General features: G+C 53.6%; 1 protein-coding gene across 1 annotated transcript; it reads right to left on the bottom strand.

Annotated features, from left to right (window-relative positions):
• Positions 1 to 304: 304 nt before the first annotated feature.
• SSRP1 (structure specific recognition protein 1) lies at positions 305 to 9,220 on the bottom strand. The gene is made up of 17 exons (XM_037027761.1): positions 9,063 to 9,220; positions 8,470 to 8,606; positions 7,864 to 8,049; positions 7,128 to 7,233; positions 6,651 to 6,841; positions 6,315 to 6,545; positions 6,086 to 6,189; positions 5,864 to 5,992; positions 5,436 to 5,657; positions 4,631 to 4,703; positions 4,071 to 4,209; positions 3,910 to 3,955; positions 2,586 to 2,715; positions 2,016 to 2,186; positions 1,767 to 1,855; positions 1,060 to 1,246; positions 305 to 799 (listed from the first exon to the last, which is right to left on the bottom strand). Exons 2-17 carry the CDS (start codon positions 8,521 to 8,523, stop codon positions 728 to 730), a joined length of 2,130 nt encoding a protein of 709 aa, XP_036883656.1. The 5' UTR covers positions 8,524 to 8,606; positions 9,063 to 9,220; the 3' UTR covers positions 305 to 727.
• Positions 9,221 to 9,723: the final 503 nt, after the last annotated feature.

The raw sequence follows: 9,723 nt of genomic DNA, 5'->3' as shown, positions 1-9,723 counted from the left end.
CCCTTGATTCGCAGGTGATTTGCAGATGGAGCCAGCAGCAGCCTCCCCTTAGCTTGGCTAATGGAGTGAAGTGTGAGAGAGACTGCCTAATCAGATCAGCTCTCATTTCTAGACTCTCAGGTGGCCCATACCGGCAGAAGAGGGTGAAAACCAATGCTTGTCCAGCCGGGAACAGAACAGGATGTACCTGAAGACTGGCTTCCCGGCTGCCCAGCAGGGCCCTGCCCAGTCCACGGTGCAGTAAACACCACCAAGAACAGTGAGAACCACACAACAGGGATAGAGAGAAGGCACATGGACATGGTTTCCAAAGTCAGTTCCCTTTATTAAATGTTTATTTTTCACAGACCAGAAATACAAAATAAAAGTAGAAATATGCCCCAGTTAGGAGCTACAGGCCTGACCTCACACAAGCCCTGCAACCTGAACAGGACGAGAAGCAGCTCTATCCCGAAGGTCAGGAAAGGAGGATGAGGATCTGAATCCTTGCACTGCCCTGCTTCCCACCCGATCTCTCCCCAAACTATAGAGAGCCATCATCCCTGCGAAGCAGCAGTCAAGAAGACGCCTCCCCTGCTGTCCCGGCGAAGTGCACGCCCCAGTACGGCTTGTTCAGATGGCACAGAATCCAAATGCTACATTTTGTGTGAGAAAGTGGTACAAAAACATGAGTGGGGGGGGAGACTGGGGGTGTGACCAGAGAAGCCCAGGAGAATTTTCCTCCTGTCTACTCATCAGACCCCGATGCTGAGTCTTCTGAGCTCGGGGGAGTACTGGCCAGTTCCTCTTCTTCAGAGTCCTGAAAACCAAATGTCTCTTGAGGGAAACGGGAGATTCCTGGTTGCCCTCGAAGCCACTGTTCAGTGGTGAGGGCCCCGAGTTCCCCACCTCAGTCCCTGCATTCCAGCACTAGCCTCCAGAGCCCCAGAACTCCGCCAATCCACTCCATCCCACCACTCTTAGGCACCAACCACAAACCCCGGTGCAGAAACATGTCGTCTCCCAACTCTGATGCCCCTCACCCGTCCAGGCCCCACAGCCCCCAAACTCCTGCCGCACCTCACTCCGCCTTCTCTTCTTTTTGCTCTTGTTCTCTCCCGAAGAGCTCTCATCACTGGACACAAACTCTTTGCTCTTGAAGCTCTCGCTCAGCTGCCTTGATGATGACTTGGATGACGAGCCCCTAGAGGGCGTTGACTTCTTTTCCATCTTCACCTTTACTTTCTTCTTCTTCTTTGACTTGTCCCTACATAGCAAGAAGGCAAAGGGCTAGGCCTTCAGGTTACCCCATCACCAAGGCAAAACCTCCCCAGCTTTCACAATGCCTCTCTAGGTCCCCACCACAGTGCCCCTCACATTACAGTCCACAGCCTGCCGTGTCAGCCCCAAGTGCCCCAAGGAAAAGCACTGTGAGTAACCAGAGGACTGAGGGGTCATGTTCTGGTCATATGCAAAACTTACTTGACATCTCTTGCTTTTTCTTTAAAAACTCATAGGAATTATGATCTGTAATAATATGTATTTTTAATTATCCTATCCCTTCAAATAAAACTGACCCTCTAGGAAAAGGAGCCATATTTATTCAATGACCAGAAATCGCCTAGCACACTCCCCATAGGCAGGCAACTGCCTGCCCCGACTTGAGAAGCACTGCCCTGCTGCAGTCAGAGGCCTCCTTTTTATCTTCAACGCCCCAATTCTCAACTTGGACCTGCAAAACTGTCTGCCAGACGGTCAGTTTGGGCCATTGTGTTCCCAACACTCACCTCTTAGAAGACTCACCCCTGCCCCCTTCATATTCTTTCATTGCTTTTTCGTATTCCCGCCGGGCGTCCTCGGCCTTGCGGTCCCACTCCTGCCACACACACACACACACACACACACACGCACACACAGAACAGAGAATGAGGACTCCTCCCTGGGGCAGGCCAAACCTACACAGAAAAGGTGCACAAGGGGCCCCTGCCCCTCTACTGGTTACAAGCTTCGCCACCCACAGCTCTGCTGCTGCTCACCTCTTTCTTCTCTTTGGACATTCCCTTCCAGATCTCGCCTGCCTTCTTGGAAAGATCCGTGATACTGATGCCGGGATGGTCTGACTTGATCTTCTCTCGGCTGGCATTGAGCCACAGCATGTAGGCAGACATGGGCCTCTTCGGGGCATTGGGGTCTTTGCCCTTCTTCACCTACACGACAACCCACATGCCTTCAGCGGCCTCCATCCCACAGATCCCTACATCCTCCCCACAAAATTACTGGCTCACCTACCTGGGCACAAAGTAGAGAAAGGACTCAACAGCATCAAGCTGGACTGAGAGCTCCCTGAGGGCAGCCCTTCCTCCCATCTGCACCCCCGTGCCCAGCTCATTAGGGACCCCCGTCTTTGGTCTCCTGATTCCGATCTCCCAGAAGGTGATTATATAAAGGACCAGAAAGAAACATTTCCAAGAAGATAACTTGTCAAAGCTGTACTCACTGGCTACAGAAATCAGCCCCAGGAGGACCGATCAACAGGCCCCGCTGGCGGTGGACAGGAGGCAGAGAATGGCCACCCAGCACCCTCCCATTCAGAGGAGAGGCCGTACCTCCATAGGCTTCTTGCGGCTCTTGCGCTCCTTGGCCATCTTGGCCTTTTTAAGCTGTTTCCGTTTCTTCTCATCCCGGTCACTATCACCCTCGTTACTGGAGGAGCTGGCAGAGGCGTTGCTGTCAAACCTGCCAAGGAGAGCGGGGCTTAGACTCCGGAAGGGAGGCCGGCACCCCACGGCCTCAGAACAGGAAGAAAATAAGTCCAGAGAAATCATCTGAAAAAAGAGAGTGGGAGGAGGACCACACAGCCTCCACCACCCAGCCATAGCAATGGGCTATTGAGTGAATCAATCAAAGAAAAGCAAATGGGCTTCAGCTGCTCTCCTTGGTCCCAGCCTCACACAGGTCCTACTGCATCCCCAAGCTCCTGAGGACACAAATTCTGTCTCATCAGTATGCCTAAGTCCATTTCACCACTTCCTCTGAATTAATCATCTTACTCTACCCTGTAGGCTTTCTGGTAAAGAGACAGTTACTAAAAAAAGGTGGGGGAAAGCAGCTCTAGTCTAACCCAGTACACACGCATGTAATTAAAGGCCTATTTGAAACACAGAGAAATCTCACAGAAGGCAGAACTGCCTATACTTGCACGGTGCTAAACCGTTTTCCAGACACTTCCTAGTCTTTACTCACTGACTCACTACGAATAAGCATGGGGCAAGCACAGAGAGTGGACTGCTATCGATTTTTTCATTCCTGTCCAACATTTATTCCAAATACCTTGGGATCAAGAGACTCCCAACTCTCTTTTGGGAACCACCGTGCCGCCATTCAGAACGGGCTCACCCAACCACAGGCACTGAGGGTGGACACGTGGCCTGGTTCTTCACACGCACTCGGAACTCAGCCTCGGAAGGGCCACGTACCCACACGGCTTACTGCTGCGCTGAGAGGAGGCGCCCTGGGTGATAAACTAGTTGGATTAAGCCTGCCCAGAGCTTCTAAAGGTCATTTGGCACCACATGGGGCAAACCGACCCCAAAAGAAGGAAATCAGAACCAACAGAAACAGATTCCCCACAGCTCCTGAGTACCCTGATCCAGGGGCCTAGAGCCAATCTCATCCCTGGACTCTCCACTCACACCAACACACAAAGTTCCGGCCTTTCCAGACCACACTTTTCTGGCTTCACAAAGTGACTTGCACTTGCAAAGCCCTTGACCATTTTCAAAGCATTTCCCTCTAACACCGCACTGAAGGTCATGTTTCCTCTCTGGGTCAGTAGCTTATGCTGGGAAACAATAAACATCCAGAAATCTCTGGTCCCCTTCAGCTCACAGGCCACCACCCTCACCCCCGTGAGATGGAACCAAAACTCACTCCTCTGCCACATCTTCCTCCTCTTCACCTGGGTTGAATGACTCATCTGAAAAAGAACACAGGATGCATCAGCTTCATCCCATGGAAATCCCACCCCCTTATCCAGACACCAGGCTCTGGCCACCAGGAAGTCTGCCCCCACACTGCCAAGGCTAGCCCACCGGTTTCTTCTCCTGAGTCATCGCTGCTGTCGTTGGCATTCTCTTCGCGGATCTTGCCCTCCTCCTTCATGCGCTCCAAGTAGGCATCATGTTGATCTTCATCGGAGTCAGCATAGTCGTCGTAACTTGGGTTCATGCCCTAGACAGGGATAAGCTGGGAGTAAGGGCCAACTCGCCCTGGTGCCAGAACCCCTGCACACTCAAAAGCACTCCCCCATGCCTGTAAGATCAGAGCAGCAGCCCCCAGAAGACCCTGGGGCTGAATTGTCCACACACAGCCAGCGTGCAGGGCTCACGCCCTGAAGACTTCCTGGCAGCAAGGTTAGTCCAAGCCCCTCCCTCTCCCAGTCCCACTGAGGGGTCCTGAGGGGCTGCAGAGACTGAGCTAAGGTCATGCTGAAAAAACCTGCACCAGGAGGGGGGGAAGGGTCACACGCACCTCTTTTTTCTATAAGGGTAAGAAAAGAAGAGAGAGTGAAAAAGAAGCCGGAAGAATCCCTGCCCCTTTCCCCACCACAGAAGGAAGGGGAGAGGCTCATGCTTCCCACACACAGAGATACCTCTTTCAGTCCTCGGTTTTTGATGTTGAGCTTTTTCGCGTTGACGAAATCAAACAGCTTCCCGTACTCCTCCCTGTGAGGGTAGATGCGCCGAGTTACCACATGGGCAAGAACACCGAGGAGAGGACAGCACACTGTTCAGACACCCATGGGCCAGGACAGACACTGGGGCCCAGAGCCCTTGACCATATTATCCAACCCAACAGCTCAGGGCCCCTCGGAGGGCAGCAGTGAAGGGTCCGACACTAGTCCTGAAAGAGGAACCTGTGCGGCTCTCCGAGTTCGGAGAAAGAAAAGGTGGGGAGGGCTGTGTACCTCGTTACCAAATAGGCACCAAACGGGGAAGATGTCAGGGAGGGGATTTTTCACCTTTTTACTGGCCTGCACTTCACACTTCACAGCTGTTACCAGGAGTAAGCACGAAGAGGTTTCTAATATGCTTTGCCCGCAGTGGGCACTCAATATACATTAGCTGCTGTGTTGTCGGGCACCAAGCTCATTCCAGGAAAGAGAGAGATAGCATTTCCACCACAGGGAGAGTGGAGGAGGAGAAGGGCTGGTACTGAGCGCAGAGCTTTCGTAATATGGAAAACCGGTATTTTTTTATGTACAGAAAGGAAGCAATACAAAGACTTCCAAAGGCTGAGCACTCCAAGTTAAAGAACCAAAACCCAGGGAAGCAAAAGAAAAATTCTGCTCGCGGCTTGAGGCTGGCAACGAGTCACAGGCCTAGGGGGGCCCAACCTCCAGGTCCAGGCTGGGTCACAACCAGGATGCCCGAGAAGTGACTGGCAAAGGCTCTCACCTCTCGATGCTACTGAAGGTGTACTGAGTGCCCTGCTTGGTCTCAATTTCGAAGTCAAAGGAACGAGTGGTGGTGGTGCCTCGGGCAAAGTTGACGAAGGAGATCTCATCGAAGCGGATGTGCACGGGTGGCTTGTGGACGTAGATGAACCCCCGCTCCAGCGGGTACAGCAGTCCTGAGCTCGCCTTATAGGAACAGGTGATGCACTGGGCCCCGGAGTGCCTGGCGGAGGGCGCAGGAGCCCAGTCAGCGCCTACTGCAGCAGCAGGGTCCACCTCTCGAGAGCAACACGCGTGTGCAGGGCCGAGTGAGCCTCACTGAGCGGCTCTGATGGAGGTGACTGACACCATTGAGCTACCACCCAATCAGGCCCCTAGAGGTGGCACGACCTGTCCCTGCAGCCCAGGAGCCTGGGCCTGCATGCTCACCCTTGGAAGTTGCCCGGCACTGTGATCTTGCGGTTCACCAGCGCCTTCATGACCCGGCTAACCATCTCATAGAGGGATCCCGACATGTTCTTGGTGAGCCGCCCCTCAAAGCGCTTCTCCACCTCTTCCCTGCAGACAGAGGGAGATGAGATCACGAGCACGGCTGGCTTCTAGGGCACACCTGCAGGGCCATGGCAGGGCCTAAGTCCAGGGGACACTCACTCATTCATGTTAAGCGTCAAGGAGATGTCCTCATCCTTGGAGAAGAGGAGAATCAGGAAGTGGTAACGGGTCTGGCCCTGCTTGATGGGGGGATCGAGGCTGATCTGACAAGGAAGAGCCAATAAGACTTAGCACCAGGTGATGCCTCATGAGACTTTGCTGATTAACTAAACCCCAGGAAAATCGATCGACTGAAGACTTGAGCAGACCCTCAGTAATTTTTGCTCACCACGAAGAACATCTGGCGCTGGTCCTTGTGGGGCAGCAGAAAGAGGCGCAGCACTGTGGTGTAGGGAATCTTGTAGTCGAAGGTCTTGCCGTGCAGGTGCAGAAAGGTAGGGTAGATCCGAATGTCGTACCGACCTCGGGGTGTCAGACACTGCAGCTCCCGGAAGATACAGATGGCGTCTCCCGTGGCCTGGATCACATCTGCCTTAGACAGCACGTTCTGAGCAAAGGCCTGCAAGAGCACACACCGGTCAGGCGGCAGCAGGGATCCCACTTCCAGGCCAGCCAGCGCCTGTTCAGCACCACCTGCCCCCAAGGTGACCAGGGCCAGCCTCACCTCAACCGGGTCCACGCCATCCTCCTGGGTGGGAGGCACGTAGAAGCGCACCTCCATGAGAGAGACCTCTGCATCATCATTCTGGTGGAACTCCAGTGTCACCTCATTCTTGCCTGTGGTGCACTGGGACACGTTGCTGAGGGGTATCTCAAAGACTGGCTGGTCGCCAATGTCAAAGGAAAGCAGCTGCCCTGTGGGGAAAGGGCTGTCAAGCCACAGCTTTTCCCTTGAGTGTGCCTCAACGCCGTTCTGCCAGAGACAGGTCCCCTGAGGTCAGGGCACTGTGGCTGCTGCGTTTACACTGCACCCCCAAGACCAGACACAGTGCCTACAACACTCTTGGTTCTCAATGAATATGAGACAACTTACAAACTGAGAAGAAATCAGAGACGGTGACAGAAAGAGAGCAAAACAAGTTCAAGGCTGACAACCTTCATCCTACCTTCTCCCCAGACCTCAGCCTGGCCCAGGACTCACCACCAAACTTCACCGTTCCCCAGTTCCAGCCCTTCACACACAGGTCCTTCTCCATCAGCTCAAGGCGATAGTGAGTTTTGAAGAAATCAGCGAGTTTCTCAAACTCCTGCAGGTGCAGTGGAGAGAGTGATCCCAGTAAACCCTGATGTTTTTAACACAAACTTAAACATTCCGGGATTATCTATTTCTGAGAAACTGCCTCAATATACCTTTTATCAGAAATCCATACTGACTTAAGAATCTCAGCTATAACATTGTTTAAAGGGGTGACGAAAGAGACTGCTTCTGGGGACTGAATCTCTGGGGGAAAAGAGTAGAATAAGAAACGGACAATTCGTGGTTACGGGCCTCTCACTGCAATCTTTGTGTGGGTACTGCGTTAATGAAAGTGAACATCAAAATGAAGTCTTTAACTCCAGCAGTTCGAAATGGAAAAACAAAACCCAAACTAAAGCATCAAGCTAAGACTCCAAACCCGGATAAAGGCAACAAGCAGAAACCACAAAAAAATCACAATGGCAGGAAACCCACTGGAGTCAAGACACGAAGACACCCGAGACTCTGACACCCAAAGTGGAATGCCAACAGCCTTGTGGCTGGGCTGGCCCTGCTCTGTGGGGCCCAAACTAGACGTTGAATGGTCAGTTATCAAAAGAGAGAGCCCCAGCTCCCCAGACAATTAAAATTAAATAAGATGGTAACATGGGAGCGGGTTTACGGCAACAAGACACCTTACCGATTCTCGGAAGCCGTCATACTTGTAGACGTGGCCATTCTTCGTGAGTAATTTAAGTCCATGGCCCAGAGCCACGCGGCGCCAGATGCCTTCCGTCAACTCCCCAGCCTGGATGTTGTCCACTTTGCCTGTCTTACTGTTCTTGAAGATGATGCCTTGGCGGCTCAACCTCAGACGGCCATCGTTCTGTTGGAAAAATAGGCCCAAATGCATGGGGGATGGGTAGAGTCCCAACCAATACCCACCCATTCTTGGCAGGCCAGATATCAATCCAGAACCCACAGCTGAAGTGGCGGGGGCCAGTAAAAAGGGACAAGGAGCCAGCAAGTCCAGATTCTAATCTGGGCTCTGGCACCCAGAACGCTTACAGGTCCTCAGTTTCGGGATTCCGGACTAAGCAGCAGGAATGGTCTCTTCAAACTCCGAGACCCTGTAACTTTTGTACTCTGCCACAGTTGCCTTTTGTGGGGGAAACACCAGACACATGTGACACTCTGACTCATTTTCCAAAGTATCAACATCCTGGAGGCAAGCTCTTGTTAATAGACTAAAAGTCTATTCCCCTCCCAGCTCCCCACCTGTATCAAAAGCCTGAGACCTCCTTACCATGGAGCCTTTCACCTCCTGATAGATGTCGTTGAACTCCAGTGTTTCTGCCATGATGACCTGCCCCTTTTGGCCTCAACTGGGGAGCTGGGCCCCAATTCCTGGATGGCTGTGCAAATACTCAGCAGGTTGAGAACCTGAATTCAAAAGTGAGGCACGGGAGCATGAAAAACAACACCTCACTCTGCCCACCGATGGGGCCAGGTGGTCTCGTGGCTCTGCCTCGGAGGCTACAAGCGGGCTCCGCAGGACTCGTGGGGCCAGACCCCGGTTAGAGAACCGGGCCTGAAGTAGCGCTTACACCCCAACCATATACAGGCTCTGGGCGCTTCTCCGGGCGCCATGGCAACGAGCAGTGGTACCCTAGGGCCTGCCGAAGCCCGCACTTCGCCTGCGCCCCAACCCAGCTCAGAGGGCAGGGTCCCCCTCCCAACGCTCCCACCGCGTTGCGGCCCCAGACTCGGGTTCTCCCCGCCCCCTAAAATGGATTCGCCCGCTGCCCGCGGATTCGAACACGGAACAGTCCATTTCGAGCGGCCCGCGGGGGAGCGGGACTCGCACCCTCCTGGGGCACGGGGACGGCGACCACCCACCTCCTTAAGCAAGCAGCCTCGCGACGGCCCGGGTGCGGGTGGTGGGCGCGCTGAGGGACGCGGGGGAGGGGGCGGGGACACAGGGGATGGGGGTTGGGGGGACACCGGGGAAGCTTTTCCCGCGTGCGCGGCCCAGCGTCCCGCCACCGGAAGCTGTACCTGGATCATAGAGCAGACGAGCTGGCTAGAGAGACGCGAGCTCGGCCCGCCTACTAGGCGGTCTGCTAGAGCGTCGGCGGCTCCGGAGGACCTGGGAGCAGCAGGCGTCCAGGAAGTCCCACCCGGGTTGCGTCCAACCAGAAAATGGGAATGCAGGGCTCTTAAAAAAAAAAGAAAAGTACAGACACTTCAGTGGAGGGCTAGGTTCTAAGAGAAACTGTGGTTTTATTGTAACGAACTTTTCACAGTTGTGTGTGTTGGATTGATGTGGGTCGTTCTGCAACATTGGTTTCCATGGAAAGTAGACTGTGGGACAAGAAGAAAAATAAAAGAGCTGTGAAGAGAAACGACCCTTCCCACTGGTTGACAAGAGAATGCGGGTGTTGGTGTCTCCGTGACTGCCCTGCTCTACCCTGTCACATGGGATTGGATCCTTTTGGAAACGAGTTCACTGTCTGCACCCAACAACCTCACATCTCTAACCACAATGTATGGATCGCCT

Source organism: Sturnira hondurensis, unplaced genomic scaffold (assembly GCF_014824575.4).
Source record: "Sturnira hondurensis isolate 20B ecotype Veracruz unplaced genomic scaffold, ASM1482457v3 Scaffold0001344, whole genome shotgun sequence".
NCBI lineage: Eukaryota > Metazoa > Chordata > Mammalia > Chiroptera > Phyllostomidae > Sturnira > Sturnira hondurensis.
This window is presented reverse-complemented; position numbering and strand designations above follow the sequence as displayed.